The sequence below is a fragment of the Anguilla anguilla genome, chromosome 8, assembly GCF_013347855.1.
Source record: "Anguilla anguilla isolate fAngAng1 chromosome 8, fAngAng1.pri, whole genome shotgun sequence".
NCBI classification, from domain to species: Eukaryota; Metazoa; Chordata; class Actinopteri; order Anguilliformes; family Anguillidae; genus Anguilla; species Anguilla anguilla.
The window spans coordinates 47,910,859-47,930,630 of record NC_049208.1 but is presented as its reverse complement, the minus strand read 5'-3'; the positions used below and the strand labels follow the sequence as shown (position 1 = coordinate 47,930,630).

General features: G+C 48.0%; 1 protein-coding gene across 1 annotated transcript; it reads right to left on the bottom strand.

Annotated features, from left to right (window-relative positions):
• Nucleotides 1-15,734: 15,734 nt before the first annotated feature.
• pex11b (peroxisomal biogenesis factor 11 beta) lies at nucleotides 15,735-19,772 on the bottom strand. Its single transcript, XM_035431389.1, has 4 exons — nucleotides 19,417-19,772; nucleotides 18,127-18,242; nucleotides 17,661-17,862; nucleotides 15,735-17,087 (listed from the first exon to the last, which is right to left on the bottom strand). Exons 1-4 carry the CDS (start codon nucleotides 19,470-19,472, stop codon nucleotides 16,673-16,675), a joined length of 789 nt encoding a protein of 262 aa, XP_035287280.1. The 5' UTR covers nucleotides 19,473-19,772; the 3' UTR covers nucleotides 15,735-16,672.

Below are 19,772 nucleotides of genomic sequence, written 5' to 3'. Positions count from 1 at the left end.
CCGGTCCCCCCTCGCTAATCGAACGCACGTGAGGAGGTGATGTGTGTCAGTGGCTCCCTTCGCCGCGTTCCCGTGACCTTCGCACACGTTGACTCACCTCGACTCGCCGCCGCTGTTCCCCTACCGGCCCTCGTCCTCCCGTGCGCAGACGCGGCGCCGTGTGAGGACGCCGGCGTGAGATTTAACGCCCACGCGTAACGCTCGCCACCCGTGTCCTTCGCTTTTCCTTCGTAGTGTAAGCGCTTTTAATTGCGCTGCCTCTTGGCCAAAGTTCTCTGGGACTTACCTGAAAAAACAGCTTAGATAGATAGATAGATAGATAGATTTGGGCTGTCACTAATCCGCCTGCCCGCTGTCTTTCCTGTTTACACACAGGAAAGTGTGCGTGTGGGTTGTGACATCACAGGTGGGATTCTGCAGTGATGTCATTCAGAGTGATTTTTTCCCCCGTTGCTCATCGAGCTTAGCCCAGTCAAAGTGATGTAGCGCACCCACACTGCCTTTCACTCGTGGGGCCACAAACCAACTTTGAATGTACGTTAGCATTCTTTTCTTCCTCCCCTTCTTCTCACGCGCCGGAGTGTCCGGTCATATTCCCCACCTGCGTTCAGCGCCGCAGCTGTCACCGTCGATTTGCGAGGCTGTGGACCAGCATCCTCTCCCCTCAGGTGAACAGGCGACGAGGAGCCGTTTGTCCTTTCAGGCCTCACCTTGCACAACAGGCCTGATTCACTGAGACCGTTAGCATGTTTCAAAGCCTTTAAGTCCAGGCACGCCAATAACACGGCCACTGTCGTAGTGCTGGGCTAAGGCAAAAACCTGCATCCAGACTAGCCCTTTTCAGATAAGGTTAGACACACCTGCTTTAAAGACGTGCATTGTTTCTCCTGCGTAATCAATCAATAACTTTTTCAGTACACACACTGAGAACGTTACGCACCGGTAACGAAGTTCTTGAGACTTTATACCTAATAGGGTTGTTGTTTTACAACAAACGTTTATTTTGTAATGCGTAAGTCTGAACATAAGGCTCAGCATTTGGAGGCCTTGGAAGAAATCGCTTGTCTGAGTGGATATTTTTGAGGAGGACAGCGAAAACAGCTTTGACTCCACGGCAGAGGGCATGTTCAATGAAGAACTTGATCTCATTTTTTATCGTGTGCACCTAAATAAATTCTCTAAATATTTTTATTACTATTCAGGACGCTTATAAATAAGGAGTAGATTTTGAATAATTAATGTTGCATGTGAAATTGTTGGATGTGTTTGACATGTTGATGGGGGTGAGGTATTTGACTAAAACGTCCATCAATGGACCTCAATTAAAGTATTAATCAAGTAATGTAGTTATTTTCTACAATATTCCAGATGTACTGCTGCCACAAAGGTGGCATAGGGAGAGCAAGGAGAGGGAGAGGGATATGGAGAGGGTGGGGGGCGGGTGACAGGCAGGGAGAAAGGGAGCTCATTTCAGCACATACATTATATAGTGTTTTACACCTCTAAAGACCCCTAATATCATTTGGTTAACAAATGTACTTTTGGAGTTTCCAAATGGCCTTATCAGAAACCCATCTAGACGTAGCTTAGAACGAACAATACAGAATACTAATTTTTGATTAAATATTGTCATGAAATTTGAATCAGCATTTGTCTAGCATTCAGCAGTCCACCCACAACCACAGCCTTCTGTATCCACACAAAAAAACAAAAAAAAACTTACAGGTGGGAAAAAACTTTCACTGTGTTTGAGCACCTGTACTTTGCCTCAGTAATACTGACTCTGGAACAGCAACTCAACATCACATACACACCTAGACATAGTTTCTTTACCCCTGTGTAAAAGGTACGCCCTCCACTGTTTTTTGTTGCATGTAAATGCAATTTCATATCACTTTTTATGATGTTTATCTACTTTATTACTTTTGTTGCGATGTCTCTTGTATTGCATTGTTGTGTTGTATTGTCTGGATGTCCTCTGCTTTTTAATCTCTGGAATGCTGAATCCAGCCTCTGCAAAGCGCCATTGTTTGCACACATTTTTAACCATCATTTAACTTCCTTACCCTTTATATTATATTCAGCCTCATGGGAGCTTCAGAATGCATATGCAATAAGTTATGTAATAATTTAATTCATCAGCAGTATTTGCTACCATTGCTGTGGATGGTTTGTGAAGGCAAATCTTTATTGGCTCAGAGGGAGTGAAAGGCACTGGATTGGTCACTGGATGCAGGCTGGCATCTTGTGAAAAAACCTGTGGAATATGCTTTCAGGCATTTACACACACATGCATACACACGCACACACACACACACACACATGCACACACACACACACGCACATGCACACACACACACACGCACATGCACGCACACACACACACACACACATGCACGCACACACACTCAGGGGTCTCTGTGAAAGCAGTGATGAAAATGGAACACCCATGCAGGGTAAAGTGGCCAGAGCAGAAAGGATCCTGGGTAATTCACAGCGGCTGGCCCCTGTGTGGCGGGCGGCACCGCTGAGCGGGGTATTGTGGGTAATTTGGTGTCTGCTGGGCCCTTTGTCAAATCAGCTCCGTGTGAAGCCCATGCCCCATGGTGGGCGAGCCTGCTCCTCACCTGGACAGAGCGCACGGACACGTGTTCGAGGAGGCACCCCCCCCTCCCCACCCAATGCCCCCCCCCCCCACCCCGCCACGAGGTGTAACACTGCAGCCCTCATTTCCTTTTATTCTTCCCCATTAAATTCCAGTGGAGCCCATAACTCACGCCGAGGAATCGTGTGCTTGCACGGTGCAGATCAGGGACACTCAAACCTGGCCCTGGAGGCCCTGGAGGCTAGTGCTACTGCTGGTTCTCGTTCCTAACTGATTGTTAATTGATGGATTAATTCCTCAGATTGGCCAGAGATTTAAGTCACCTGGTGTCCCAGGATTAAATCAGTCTCTGATTAAGGGGGAAGAATGAAAACCAGCAGCAACTACTGGCCTCCAGGGTCCGGTTTGAGTGTCCGTGGCGTAGACCAGAGCTGCCCAACCGGTCTTCATTTCAACCCCAATTTGGCACTCCTGATTCTCGTAACAAGCAGCTCAAGGAGATCTCTAGCTGTTGACTGAGGTGCGCTTGATTAGGGTTGGAATGAAAACCTGCAGGACGGTAGATCTCAAGGAACTGGATTGGGCAGCCCTGCTCTAGCTGTAGAATGAGGTTCACTTGATCAGGGATGGATGATCAGGGTTGGAGTGAAAATCTGCAGGACGGCAGATCTCCAGAAACAGGATTGGGCAGCCCTGGTGTTGATACTGCACTTGGGTGGCACGGATCGTAATAGAAATGCTGCCATATCCCCGCCAAGTACCCCTCAGGCCGCCAGCTGTCTGTCATTCGGACACTATTTCTCTCGAGACTAAGAAACCGCAAGTTCGGACACACCTACGCATTCTCATTGGTGGAGGCATTCGGTGTGAGCTTGTGAAACGCGTGCAGGTTTTGGTGTGGGGAAGGACTGCAAGGATTATTTAACGACTTCTACTCCTGGGGAGTACTTCACAAAGCAGGATTTCTGAGTTAGCTGGATAGCTGCGCTGAGTAAAACCCAGAACAGTTCTTTTCACTTCAGTCCATGTTCCAGACTCGGGAGGGTTTCCGTGTTTCACGCAGAGCTGTTATCCAGCTAACTCAGTAATCCCGCCTCGTGAAACAGGGCCCAGGTCGTGACTTTTGGCGACTTTGCATTGCCTTCGGTCTTTACCAGACCTTTCATGTACGTGTTTTAGAAAGTGGCCCCGGATAGGAGAACGCTAAAGGACAAAACATCACACACGCACCAGCACAGTGGACCCGGCCCTGCCCCCAAGGGAGTTTAATAAGGGGCCCTGCTGACTCAAAGCCACTGTCCTCACACTTCAGCACATAGCAGCCACGCTTATCCAGGGCGGCTTAGCTAGCCTGTAATTTGCATGGGATCTATTTATATTCGCTGGATACTTACTGGAGCGGCTCAGGTTAAGTACTTCAGTCAGGAGGCACGGCGGCTGCGTCCCACCAGGGGACCGAACCTCCGACCTGGAAGCGCCGAATCTGGTTCCCTAACCGCCGCGCCGCGGCTGCCCCCGCGGCGCCGGTGAGCGCGGTGGCGGCCGGGGGCGGCGGCCTCCCGCCATGCGCACGCTGTGTGATTGACGGCAGACGGGAGGGGGGGGGGGGGTATGCGGAGCCTGATCTGCTGCACAAACCGCCGCCTGCCATCGCACACGTGCACACGCATGTGCGCTCGAGCTGCCAGAGACACTCACACACACACACACACACACACACACACCACCACATATACACACGCCCACACACAGCCACACACCATGCGTATAGACACACATTTACACACGTGCACACGCATGTGTGCTCGAGCTGCCAGAGACACTCACACATACACACACACCACACATGTACACACACACACATACACACACGCCACCACATATATACACATGCACACACACACACACCACATATATACATATGCACACACACACACACGCCACACATATACACACGCGCGCACACACACACACACACACACATACACCACAGATATACACACACACATGCACACCATGCACAGAGACGCACACGTATATCCATCTATACACACACCACACATATGCACACCATGCATATACACACATATACACACACGCACACACACACCCACACACCATGCGTATACACATACATTCACACACGTGCACACGCATGTGTGCTCAAGCTGCCAGAGACACTCACACATACACACACACCACACATGTACACACATACACACACGCCACCACATATATACACATGCACACACACACACACACCACACATGTACACACGCACACACACCACACATATACATATGCACACACACACACACGCCACACATATACACACGCGTGCACACACACACACACATACACCACAAATATACACACACACATGCACACCATGCACAGAGACGCACACGTATATCCATCTATACACACACCACACATATGCACACCATGCATATACACACATATACACACACGTGCACACACACACATAACACATATACACACACAAATGCACACACAAACACATCACACGTGTACACACGCACACACACATGCACACCATTCATACACACACGTGCACACACACCCACACACCACGCATATACACACGCATACACACACATACACACCACACATATACACACACAGAACACATATACACACACCTATACCATACACCACACATACATACACACACACACACTCACACACACACACACACACAAACACAACGCAGGAGACCCCTGTAAAATGACTCCTGTTCATCTCAGTACCTGAAATCATCTTTCTGCGGACCAGACCAACAGTACATGCTCATGAAAATAATGCAGTCAATGGCAACGTCTTCCCCGAACTTCACACCCCTGTGACGCCCTCGTTAAGCACCGGGTCCTCAAAAGGAGGTAAAAGGTGTGCGTGTTTCCCAAAAACACGTAAGAAACAAGGAACGATAGGCTGAATGGAAAATAGCCGTGTCCTCAACTCCAGACAGGAACTGAAATAAGGAGTTTGAGAAAGCATGGAATAGCGCACCAGATTGGGGGAAATTCCTCTCATAACCCCATAAAGAGGAAGGGGGTAAGACAGAACGGGATAAGGGAGCAGGTAATCCGCTTACCCGAGCTTTTGTGGCATTTTAAACATGAGAATGCCTTAAATCCTGTTTTCTAGTAAAAGTAACGTGACTCTAATCTAAACTTCACGTTTACACACTTCCTACTTTCCCCCCACTTCAGCTAAAACATAAAAACAGCTTTTTTTTGCCCACCTTCTTCCAGAGGATTCCGTGCCCCTGTAGAACTTGTGTTCAAACACGTTTCCCTCATTTTGTGTTGCAGATTTCCTGTGCGCCCTCATGCAAACAGGAAAAAACTTAAGCAAAGTCCAAGATCAGATTTCAGTGGATTGGCTTTGCCGATCTTGCGAAACGCGTCTGAAAACAAGACAGAGGACAATAAGCCGCACTGTCTAGCCCCCGCCGCTACTTGTTTTGGATTTGAACGACCTATTCAGGGTAACATAATCATACGATCGTATCTCATGATTAGCTTTTACAGTATATCTCTCACCGTAAGCTTTTAGAATGAAACGTGAGACTTGCGGGCTCTCTATGGGGGGATAACATCACAAACAAACTACAAATAAGAGGTGATAAGCCTGTGATGAGTGGGCAGCAGAACAAAATGGTGGGGGGAGGGAGGGGCAAGGAAAACCTAAACAAACAAGCCCCAGGTTTATGGGACAGAGGGGCAATGATGGCTTGGGTGTGGACATCGACCACGTACATCCTTTTCAAGAGAGCGAGGTCACATGGTTCCTAATGAACAGGAAGTGCCTCCATTTTGCTGTAAGCTGGTCAAAAACACTGAGATGTTACACTTATCTGAACTCGGCAGATAGTGAGTGATGGTGATCGTTATAACCGAGTGGATTTGTAACTTCAAAATCATGGGTTTGATTCCCAGGGTGTCACTGCTGTTGTACTATTGATAAAGGTGAAATAACCAGCTATATAAGTGGATTGTATGCAGAAATGTAATCTGTTTAAGTTGCTCTGGATAAGACTGTTTGCTCAATGCCCACAGGTATGTATTTATGTACACTACATGGCCAAAAGTATGTGCACTCCCGACATCCACATCTCATCCAAAATTATAAGCATTAAAATGGAGTTGGTCCACCCCTTTGCTGCTATAACAACCTCCGCTCTTCTGGGAAGGCTTTATACTAGATGTTGGAGCATTGCTGCAGGGATTTGCTTCCATTCAGCCAGAAGAGCATTAGTGAGGTTGGACACTGATTGGGCGATTAGGCCAAGGTCACAGTTGGCTTTCCAACTGATACCCAAAGGCGGTGGATGGAGTTGAGGTCGGGGCTCTGTGCAAGCCAGTCAAGTTCTTCCACACCGATCTCGGCAAAACCATTTCTGTATGGACCTCACTCTGTGCCCGGGCGCATTGTCATGCTGAAACAAGAAAAGGCCCTTCCCCAAACTGTTGGGGAACCACAGAATTGTCTAGAATGTGATTGTATGCTGTAACATTAACTGGAACTAAGGGGCCTAGCCCAAACCATGAGAAACAGCCCCAGACCCAGGGGTGTCCAGAAACATTTGGTCATGTAGTGCATGTCTGTGAGTACGTAAGTAAATGTGTTTTGTGAGCCTCACTGCAGGGATATTTATACCCCAAACAGACGGGCTCGGGCGCGTTTCCTTCAGGGAAAGGTCGGGGTGGTGGGCGGCGGGCACGGCTGCGGTCTGACGTCAGCCCGCCTGGGGTACAGCCCGCCTGGGGTACAGCCCGTCTGGGGTACAGCCCCTTGCTTTGCCCAGTTGGTTTAACCTCACGCCTTGTCTTTAGCCTGCTGGAGTCCGCTCCGTCATTTACTTATTATTTTTCCCACGGCGCACAGGAACTGCTGCCATGGGCTATGCATGGCAAATTGTGGTCACTCACTCACTCACTCACTCACTCACTCACGGATGACCTTTGAGGGATGTTCTGTGGGACGCATGCGCTGGACCGTTCTGTGCTTGTTTTGTGTACGGAGCTTAACCTCAGGTAGGTTCAGCTCCTGGGTAGGTGGGTGGAGGGGGTGCATGAATAAATTTGGGGGGGGGGGGGTTAGGACAGAATAAACAACATGAGAATGTAATTGACGTAAATAACTGAATGTGAGCGTGCGTGGAGGGAGGAGGGGCGGTTTAAAATTAGCAGAAGAGGAGGAAAGAGACTAAAATAGAAACAGAACACAGACGGGGCGAGCTCGGGTTGACCTTCCTCCCGTTCTGTCACCATCGTCATCTTCACGCAGCCAGACTGGCGTCTCCTGCGGTGTCGCAGATGCCCCCCCTCCCCCCCCACCCCGGGCCCTGGTTCTGAGATGGACGCGCTTTCTGGACCTCAAACGGAAAGGGGCTGCCATGCGCGACCCGGGCCCTGTGGCCCGTGCACCTCACACGGAGCGCCCCCCCCCCCGGCTACGTCCTCCGCTCCCCGGAGAGGCGTCACCATCTCCCCCTCGTGCGCCACGAGGCAGCTGTCACCTGACCCCCAGCGCGCCTCGCGGCCTCCGTCGGCCTCAATAGGGCCCTAATTTCAGCAGCACTGTCAACAATGGCTCTGCCCAGCCCCCAAATTCAAACAGCCCAGAAAAAAAAAACTATAAACAGACATGCTCACTCAAGGAATTCTAGCTTTCAAACACCATCAGCTGAGGACTACCCAACAGCAAAACTCTGGATTTTTGTATATATTTCACACACTGAGTTAATAACCCTTTTCAGTGCTGTGCAGACTTAAATTCTTGGTCTGCTCAACCAAACGCATTCTGTCGCCTCGAGCCTTCTGTCAAGTTCCCACGAGTCCTTTCTCAATTGTCCAGTTCATTTGTTGCCATGGGTACCAACTGAAATGCGATTTAACCGGGGTTTTCTCGTGTGACCAATTTTACTGAGCATCATTTTCAAGTAACATTTTGTTCGTCCCTAGCGAGAATAATTTTGAAATGAATAAAAAAATCAGCATTTAAAGAAAAAAATTAACCAACAAGGAAGGTGACACATTGCTCAAGGGCTAATTTTTTTGAGTTGAGAGCAAAGGCTGAATCCCACACGACGACGGCTCTAATACACCGTTTTTTTTTTGTTGTTTTTTTAATGAACCGTAGTTAGAGAAAATGTCACGGGACGGGACGGGACGGGACGGGGCGGGGAGTGGGGATTTCGCTGCGCAGAAACTTTTAAAATCCGTTTCCATGGAGTGTGGAGAGGAGCCGCATCTGTGTGAACGCCGAGAAAAGGACGACGCAACATCCTTCCACTACCTCCGCCAAGCCTCAACCAAGCGCACTTTGCCGTGGTGCGATCGGAGGGGGTGGATTCAGAGACTGTAAAAAATAGGGTGGATTCCCGATAGTCACAACCTGACAATAGGACCGCCCCGGCGGCTGTGTTTCCTGGTGAAGGAGCAGGTTGAATGGCGGTGTTTGCCCGATTCCGAAGGGGGAGATAAGCGCGCCAGGTGCCGGGCGCAAAAGCGGTTATTTTGTTCAGGATGCTGTTTACAGAGGACATAAATGCTCATCCCCCCGGGCGACGGCGCGCGACGGGGGCTAACAGACCCGTGTGTGAGAGAGAGAGCGCCCGGACACGGGGCTACACGTGTCCGCTCGAAGAGGGAGGCAGCCGCTGAACGTGCTTTCCCCCGCATGTCCGTCGCCGTTAGACACGGGCTTGCTGTAACTCACCAGGTTTGGCAGGTGCCGGTAATCGACGCGCCGACTTCGCTCTGTTTTTCCCGTACTGCTTACCGCACGGTCATTTACATCTATTCGGCCGGATGGCTGCTCGTAGGTGCGACGTGGGGTAATTACCGTGCTTCCAGTATTTTGTTTTATGTTAAAAATTATATTTTCGACCTCTCTATGCCCCCCCCACCCGACCTGCTATCTCGATCTCTCCCCCCTCCCTTTATTTTTTTGGCACCGCTGTTACAGGCTGATGCCTGCACACGACCCGGACTATGGTTTCCACAGGCACAGGGTACCAACGCACTACTGCATTGGGGTCCTTTTCCTCTGGGGAGATTTAGGGGTTCAATCCTTTGCTTTGCACTACCCTAATCCACATGTAATTACATAGTTATTATTACAAAACTATTTAAAGTGCATTTTTCCGGTCGCTTTATATAAATATGAAATATGCCGTTTTGTAAAAGGGGGAATTTGCGCCAGGCGATTGCGCCTCATGAATGACAGCACTTTTATTGATTATTACAAATCAAAGACATGTTGGGCCTCATTCACAAAACTTATTCTTACTTTTGTTCTTTAAAATGTCCCTATGGAAAACCAATATGGGATTCATGACACAGACTTTTGTTTTTGCGCATATCCCAGGTGTATGGGATGATGAATGCTGTTTGTAAATGTTATGGATAATCCCGTTCATGTGATTAGGTTAAGGAAACAACCATGAATACTAACAGAAAAGAAAAAAATGATGAATGCCAAAATGTTTGGAAACGTTCTTACGCGCAGTTTACGTTCTAATGAGGCCCATTGTTCGTACAGCTGAACCACACATACAGTAATTACACAGCAGCTCTAACTTCAGAAGGGAAACAGCTATCTGCCTCTGCTGCTTTGGTACTCACAGCTGCAGTATATACAGTATCTACATAAAATCAGCTTTAAAGAGAGAGATGGGGAGAGATGAGTGAGAGAGAAAAAGAAGGAGAGGGGGGAGAGGGGGAAGAGAGCGAGGGATGCAGAGGGGGGCGGGAGAACGACAAAGCGTGTGGGCGTGGTCAGAGAGGGAAAGCAAATGGGACGTTTTTCCCGGTCATTTCAGCCGTCGCGTTTGTTCACGCCTCTCCTGTCGAACGAGGGCCTAAAAAGGAGAGACGGAACGGGGGATGAGAGGAGGAGTGAACATGGCTGCAGGGATTTGCTTCCGTTCAGCCAGAAGAGCATTAGTGAGGTCAGGCATTGATTGGGCGATTAGGCCTGGCTCACAGTTGGCTTTCCAATTGACACCCAAAGGTGGTGGATGGGGTTGAGGTCAGTGCTTTGTGCAGGCCAGTCAAGTTTTTCTACACTGAGCTCAACGAAACCATTTCTATATGGACCTCGCTGTGTCCCCGGGGGCATTGTCATGCAGAAAAGGGCCAGGCAAGGGCCTTCCCCAAACTGTTGGGGAAGCACAGAATCATCCAGAATGTGATTATATGCTGTAGCATTAAGCTTTGCCTTCACTAGAACTAAGGGGCCTAGCCCAGACCATGAACAACAGCCCCAGACCAAGTGGTGTCCAGATAATTTTGGTCATATAGTGTATGATTAACATGGTGATTCTGAATCCTCTCCAGGACCAGGATTGGGGACCCCTGGATTAATCATTCTACTGAGCTGGATGAAGGGGTCCTCAGGACCATTGTGGTCAGTTTAGGGGGTGCTGAAATTAAAAAGTTTGGAAACCTCAGATTTAGTCAGCAATGATCCTGACTGGTCATATATCCCTATATGCATGCTGGGATACATTTAGGAAAATACAATTACTCATGTTAGTGTTGTATAAGTAACTTATAAACTTAAGCGTAAATTAAGCTAGAAGTTCAGGGAAAATCTCATATAGGGTGTTTCATATGTCACGTTTTGGCCTTTCGTGACATAGGTTTCTGTATTAGGTGCTCTGCTGTGGCAGATGAACGCATCGCTGCTCGTCCCATGTGCGCAGAATGTTCCCAAAGTAGAAGCAGGCCCCCCTGCCGTCGACGGGGCGCGGACTCCGACCCGAGTCGGGATCCCGCCGTCTGCTCCCGGCCATTCCGCGGGCCCTGCGATGATGTCACCGGTGATGTCACAGCCTTGCCCGTGTTTGTGCATCTCGCCGTGGCGGCAGGGGGGGGGAAATGAAAATGTAAAAAATCTAAAATCAAAAATAAAATAAATAAAAAGTGATTTGCCCGATAACCAAACACCCCGGTCTCCGGGGAGCTTGGCAAATGCCCACGCAACAGTAACAGATTAAAAACAAACGGCCATTTTAATGGCTGTATAGGCAATGATTCCACCCCCGAGCCTCTCCTGCTCATAAACAAAAATCAAAACACCGGGGGAGAGAGAGAGAGAGAGAGAGAGGAGGAAAGAGAAGGGGCAGAGAGGGAGAGAGAAAGAGAGAGAGGGCAGAGGGAGAGAGCGAGAGAGAGCGAGAGAGAGAGAGAGACTCATGCGCAGAGCGTGGGTGGAGGGAGAAATGGAGTAAATGGTGTTTTTGTTTCTGGCTTATACGGTATTTCCGCATTTGTTGACGCTATTCTTTAACAGTACAAGCCCCCCTCTAACCCCTCCATACCCCCCTCCCGCCCTCCCCATACACACGTGAAATCCCAGTGTGTACGCTGATGGTGAGACTGAGCAGCTCTTAACGAGCAGCGGAGGCAATTAGACAGCTGATAATGAGTGCATGTGGAATAGAGAGTAGGTGATGTGGGAGTGGAGGGAGGGAGGGGGCATTGTCTGAGCCATGATGCACGTTTACTCCCACACATTCTCTTTCTCACACGCACACGCAAAAATACACACACAAACACACCCAAACACACACACACACACACACACACACACACAAATACACAAACACACAGACACGCACACGCACAAATACACACACAAACACGCCCAAACACACACACACACACACACACACACACAAATACACAAACACACAGACACGCACACACACAAATACACACACACACACACACAAACACACACAAACACACACACGCACACACACACACACACACACGCACACACACAAGCGCACACACGCATATACCTGAATTTTCATGACCACACACTCACACATACAAACATACACACATACTTGAACAGTCATCACCACACACATATGCACACACACACACACACACACACACCTACAGAAGTAATTATACAAACAGACACATAAACCTGAGGGACAGTCACCACTACTCACACGCCTACAGAAGTAATTGGCACGCACACACACCTGTGGAACAGTCATCTCCACACATGGACCTCCCAGCATGACATCATCTGGCTCACCAGCAGGTTGCCCACGTTTCGGCAACCCCCCGCCCCCCCCCCCTTTCTTCCTCAAAATTATAAGTCCGTGTTCTACAACTTAATCGCTTTCAATTACCGGTAGTGATTGTGACATCAGCATTAGAATGCTCAGTTAGGAACATTCTAATCACGTAATTGTGAGCTGGCACAGTGATCAAACTCCAGTCCTCGAGGGCCACAGTGTCTGCTGGTTTTTAAGTATTTTATTGACGTCATCGATTGACGAAGCAATCCACACATCTTGATCTCAAGATCTTAATTGGCAGCTGATTGAAAGGAAACCACAAAAACCCAGACTCTGTGGTCCCCCTGGGATTCAGTATGTCACCTCTATTTTAAAGGGTCAAGTCAAGCTGCCCCTCTCTCTCTCTTACCTTTTCATATTATTATTAGGCTCATATTGTTAGCATTAGCAGGCAGATGGAGAGGGAATTAAGTACCCTATGCTCTGTCTCATTTGTATTATCCTTCACCAGCAAAGGGAGACAGGAAGTCTTTTAGCACAGATGATCTGCAAAACTTCTGAGCTCACGTGTTAAAGCCAGGCTCTTCCTCCCAAAATCTACACCCAGACAGCACTTTATGTAAGAGGACAGACGGACAGACAGATGAACAGAAAGGCAGACATCAACTGACAGACACAGAGGGCACAGGCAGAATTCATTTGACCTGATGCAGGTCTCCTATAATTACTTTTGTTTGGTGTGTGTGTGTGTGTGTAAAATCCTCACAGAAAATTTGAATTCTTCAATTGGGATCAAATGCCAAGAGAAACAATTAACCTCCAGCATTGTCCCAGCCTTTTGCCCACACTGAGAGAGTAAGCGCTCCCTCTGGTGTCCATTGAAAGAACTGCAGCATGTAGAACAGCTTGGGCTTCTGTAAACCCCCGGTCTTGGAGAGCCGCAGGGTCTGCTGGTTTTCCTTGTTACTCAGAAAATAATCAATCGATTAAACCCAGACAAATTTATGGCACGGTTAACTCAGCATTCCAGGTTTTTCTGGGTCTGAACTGGCCATTGATTTTAAGGTGAAAACAAAATCCAGCAGACCCTGCGGCTCTTCAGGACCAGTGTTGCTGTTTATATGGAGTAAATGCTTCTTATGGCCTGTAAATGTTCTTGCTGAAGCTCAGGTGTGCTTTCTGAGAACACACCAGTAATTACGGGCAGGTGCGTTTCCTCATATTTCATGTTTATGGGCAATGTGGTGAAGATGGGTTGACTGAAAGGGGGGAACAATGCCTCACAAACCCCTCAAAATAGCTTGGAGTCCTCATGTAACGCTTCACTGATGCGAACCAACCAGCAGTGGTAAAACCCCTACATTTTGTGACTTAATTGGTTTTTCAGATCAGCAACTCTTGTTCTTGCAATATGCACTTATTTGTAAGCAACTCTAGGAGAGTCCCTAGGGCAAAGGGCAATGTGCATGTAAATACTTTGTTTTGCAGGGTTGAAAGGGGGCAATATCTATTGTGAGTGCATCATCAGGTTAACCCTCGTACCTCTCGACTGATGGGATGCACATTTCCATTTTGTCTCAATAGTACAGACAGTTCTGACCCATGTTACAGGCAGCGGTAGCCCATGGAGTAAGAGACTGATGACTCATGTAGCCGTGGCGATAATGGAATGCTCGGCTGCGTCACAGGTCTGGTGATGTCGCAGCATTCTAGAACAGGGTCATGAAACTCAAGGCCTGGAGGGCTACTGCTTCCGCAGCATATGTGTACCTTTGGAAATACAAGGTATTGATGGGCCAGTAGGGGGCGATCTTCCACCTGGACCAAATCTAACACAATAGTTACATTACAATTCCAAAGTAGGGGAAGACAGAAAATACGGATCAGTAAATTATAAATTATTATTCACACTCAAACTCTGTCAAAGTCAGAGGAAGGATGACGCCACACACTCACATTTCACACTGCGACACGTCCGCATAAAGTGTAGCCTTTCCGACACCGGTTCGTATATTTATTCATTTATTCCGGCCAAAAATTTTATGCAAGGCATAACAGCAAAAGCATGACAACACAAACCAAAATCGCATTCTGTTTTCGCATGACAACATTCGCATTTAATGCCATCAATGTGGCCACGTTAAGATTAGCTTGCGTTGTACAGTCGAGATTTTAATTTTCTTGGAATCCTGCCGCTTTATTAAAAAATAAAAAAAACTAAGAAATCCCCCCTCTCCAAAATTAGAGGAAGACATCTGTAACATTCCACTGGCCTTCATAACCAGAACCATAAATTGGTTACAAAATATGGTTATTTACAATACCGTACAATATTTAACATATATCAGATGTGCTCGTAATTCAGCTTTACAATAGTTTTGCGAGGTCATGATCTTTAAAAAAAGGCACCCAAGGTGGCTCATAAAAAATACATAAAGGGGAAAAGAAAAAGAGGGAAAATGATTGGTTGGACATGCCAGGAATTTTCAAACTCTGCCTTATTTGGACCCTTGGTGGGCGCTGGGTACATCCAAGCCATACTATCCTAGCAGATTTAAATTTTCAAACATTAACTGCCATTTCCCAGAAGAAAATATTTATACGTTTAATCTACTTATTGCAGGCGGTAATTAGTTAAACACAGTAAACAACGGTGATGCAAACTCTAACGATGGAGAACAGCCTTGGGTGCCCCTTGAGTCTCTTTAAATTATAAAAACAAATCTGTCTGCAGTCACCTTCCAAAAAAGCAATATTGCGTGAAACCAGGTTGCAAAAAGTATTTTAAATCTCCAGAGGGCGGCTACAAGCAACATGCATCCTCGCTCAACCACGACCGGTGCCAAGCCTGCCATCTCTGAGCATGGCTAGAGGGAGGGCCCTAGTACTGTTGGAGTTCACAGTCATTTTTCACCACCAACACAAAGCAAGCTCACCCCGCTCTCCGACTTTGGAACAGGCCAACGCATAAATTAATGGAAGATGGACAATACCATTGCCTTTAAAAAAAAAAAAAAAAAAAAAAAAAAAAAAAGGGGGGGGGGGGGGGGGGGGGGGGGTGTGAGAGACTACAATCTCCTGAGGTGTGGCCAACAAGAATTCAGTACACTTTTCAAAATTAGTCTGTATATGAAATCACTCTTTTAAAACACACACTTAACATACGGCATACGAGTTAGCATTTCACTGTACACCCCTTCCAAAACTCACACACAAGCACACACAAACTATGGCTTAAACTCAAGTTTGAAAAATGTAGCAACTGTTAAAACTACACGTATGTATAGTACAGAATCGCATTATGGCCTGTGGTCTAGGTCCAGTACTTCCATGTTTGTTTAAATTCATTCTAATAAGAAGGGGGAGGAAGGGGGTAGATATATCCACCCCCCACCCAAAACAATCAAACCATTACAAACAAATTGAGCTCACATCAACATTAATCCACTGCACAATAGCAGATCTAGTCCGTCCTCTACTGCACAGTGTAAACAAACACAGGCTGTGTGTTTGTGTGAGTGTGAGACGCACTCTAGTACGGTGGTAACCAACCTTGTTCCTGGAGATCTACCTTTAGATTTTCAACCCTAATTTTGTCACACCCGATTCCACTAATTAGCAGCTCAAGGAGATCTCTGGCTGCTGTGCCTCGTTAGGGTTGGAGTGAAAACCCACAGGACGGTAGATCTCCAGGAACGGGGTTTGGAACCCACTGATCTGGCAGACGGGTAGTTGAATCCAGTCCTGACCCTGCCCACTTCCAAAAAGAGTAAAAACACACGCTACTCCCCGCTCCCTGTAAAACACTGAGGGATGCCCTGGCATGAAACACACGCTGCTTCAGAGTGACATCATCAGGCCATGTGACACACACACGTCAAATCTCCTCCTCCGCTTCCGACTCCCCTGAAATAACCAAGTCCAGACTGAGGGGGGTCTCGTGCGGTACCCCTGGAAGGCGAGGGGTGGGGTGGGTGTGGGGGGTGGGGGTGTTACGGTTTGAGTTTCAGCCAGGGGTAGACGATGGTGAGCAGGGAGAGGACGGAAGAGGCGAGGCCGCACGCGCCCACGAACCCGGGCCCGGTCCGGTACAGGTCCAGGCGGTCCAGGGGGATGAACAGGTCGCAGACGTTCCGGACCAGGTCCAGGAGGAGGGGCGGGTTGGACCGCAGCACGGTCACCAGCAGGCGGAGCTCCTGCTGCAGGCGGGGGGACAGGGCCCCCGCGGGCGAGAGGACCGGGAACTGGGAGGCGGGGCTCTGTGGCTGCTCCCCGCCGTCCGGGGGCGGGGCCGACGGGCTCAGCCACGCCCCCTTAGCGCCCCCGCTCCGGGACTCCCTCTCCATCAGGAGCTTGATCTCGTAGGCGTCCCGGGTCAGGTTCAGGATGAGGGCAAAGAGGTAGTACCTGCACAGAGGCAAGGCAGACAGAGACAGCCAGGGGTCCGTTACACACCACCCAAAACCTGAGGGGGGGGCCCCTGCAAATTCAAGTGTGTTCTCTGTCTATTCCGTTTCTGAGAGAGGTGGACACAAGAATACATTATGACGGGTGGCCAATTCTTTTCCAGTGTGAGTGCATGTTTTTGTTTCTAGCAGAGCTGATTGGCTGTACACACCAGCACTGGTTCACTCCCAGATTAGACCACAGTTAAAACGTTTCACATTGGGACACAAAGAACAATCTTTGGCTGTCAGTCAGGCGCTCATCAGGATATGTAGCTAGAACGTCAGATAGCATAAATACTTGGTAGTTAAATAATTAATGCCAGAAGCTGGTAAGAAAACCAGAAACAGACACAGCCCTCATTGCCCACCTGTGCACTACGATGACAAGAACAGGCAATTTGACCCCACTAGTCTTATTTAATGTTCAATATGGGTGAAGAATGCTATACCATGACAGGATCAGGGAGGGTCTTCCTCTCTGCCCCAGCCCCGCCTCTAACCCCGCCCACTCCCTGCGCCCAGCTCCACCCACCTGAAGGACCTCTGGCTCCACTTGGTCTGGTCCAGTTTGGGCAGGAGCCCAGTCTTGCCGGCCCACAGCACGTTGTCGCAGGCGAAGTACATGGCGCGGTTCAGGTGCGACACGGTGATGCACAGCCGCAGCACGCAGTCCGAGAGGTGAATCGCCCGTTTGGCGGCCTCCAGCGCCTCCGCGGAGTTCCCCAGCCGCATCACTGCGGGCGGGGCAGGGGGTGCATGGACAACAAAACTTTAATTATCCCCGAAGTGTGAAATTTTTCTTGGACAATGAACGAGGCAGCTCTTATGTATAAAGAAGAGAAATACACAGCCATGTTACTTGAGTCAAAACTCAATATACCAAACACACAGCACCAAGACTTCAGTTAGTCTCACTCCTCTCTCAAAAAAATTTTGATTGTAGAGCGGGTGTGCGAGTTCTAAATACCGTTGAGGCAGCGTGTCTGGCGCTCACTTACGTTTCCGCACCAGGCTCACGTGCGCTTCAAGCTGCTTGACCTTCGTCAAGAGATCGCTGCCCGTCCCGCCCTTCTGCAGCGTATAGCCTAGCAATGTGCAAGCGTACTGCACGGCCCTGAAGACGGATAACAGTTCAGAAATCAGAAAGGCGGAAAACAGTATCCTCAAAAATTACGCTATTAGCATCTCTGTCGCAACCTCTTACAAGGCTATAAATATTCTGAGATTACCCAAAACAGGGATTGTCAAACATTCTGAGCCCAATACCCACCTGCGTGTACAATGTGCTATAACTACTGCAGCGCATATAACAGGTGCAATGTTTAACTGGAATATATTTTTCATATTTATTATAGGCTACTGGGGGGGATGGGGTTGGGGGTTTAAAAGCATTAAGCATAAAGATTATTTTAAACGCACCAGAAGTACAAATGTTTTACAGCGAGTTCCCTGTCCTGCCCAAACGATAGATAAAAACAGTCGTGTGAATATCCTGCGACCCACTTTAGATCTACCCACAATCCACCAGTGCCCACAAGATCCAGGCCTACAAGTTCTGGAGTCACTTAATTAAAGCAAAGGCGTCCAATTCAGGAAAAGCACAGGTTTCTAGTCTTTGCCAATTACAGCCAGTGATTGCAGGTGTCAGTCAGCTGGATGAGAGGGCATTTTAGAAGCCACCCGATCATGCCTGAGTGTTTATGAGCAATGCATAACATATACCATATGTACACCGCACTGGACATGCGAATTCGGTAAGAAATATAGAAGTTAGGTTAAATAAACAACCACTAAACACTAAGCTTGCTGAAACCATCAGTTTGCAGAGATGATGAATATGCAAATTGTACGACTGTGTTAGTTATCCGCATTGTTATCGTGAACGCTCCCAGCTAATATATTTAGCTACCTAATTTAGCCAATTGATAGTTGAATGGCAGCGGATTAGCTCACTAGATTGAGAGTAATCATGTTTACGTAGTTTACGTTTTTTTTTTTTTTTTTTTTTTAACAATTAAGTCATGTTCCTTGTTTTATATTTGGGCAAGTTACAAATTGTTCATAAAAGGTTCATATCGTAGAAATCCGCGAAATGAAAAGGTTTGTTCGGCAATCGACAAGGTATTGTGCAAGAGCAAGGTGTATCATTTTAATTTCAGCGGAGGCCCGGTGAATAATTCACAGTTGCAACAACTAGCTATAATGCTGCAAAGTAAATGCTGTTCTCTGCTAAAATACGTTGACTGAATGACAGGCAACCCGATGGCAGTTATGTTAGCATACTTCACCTGAAAAGCTTCTCTTTGGCTTGGCTCTGTGCATTGAAACGAACCCACGAATCCATGTTTCTACGACTTCCACTCGTAACCCCGACTGTAGTGGGGCCTTCCTCCGGAGTAGGTTCAATGTCACCCTACAGCGTCTGTCGAGTCAGTATGTTAAATATCCTTGTGTAGAATGGCTCAGCTTGGCAAAATATGGAGTATAGTGCGTTATGGTATATTAAACCGTTCCCGAAACGACCCAGCCTTTGAGCAAGGTAGCAGCTTTAGCTAATATGTTCACTTCAACATGAACTTTGTTGTACACAACGACGGTGTCTTCGGAGGGACAAAATCGAGTATGGCTGACTGAAAGTGCGTTA

Coding starts and splice junctions, on each gene's coding strand:
- pex11b (XM_035431389.1), bottom strand. CDS start 19,472: ATGGATTCGTGGGTTCGTTTCAATGCACAGAGCCAAGCCAAAGAGAAG. Junction 18,243..19,416: donor GCCAAAGAGAAGCTTTTCAG/GTGAAGTATGCT, acceptor ATCCGTCTTCAG/GGCCGTGCAGTACGCTTGCA. Junction 17,863..18,126: donor CGTGAGCCTGGTGCGGAAAC/GTAAGTGAGCGC, acceptor CCCCGCCCGCAG/TGATGCGGCTGGGGAACTCC.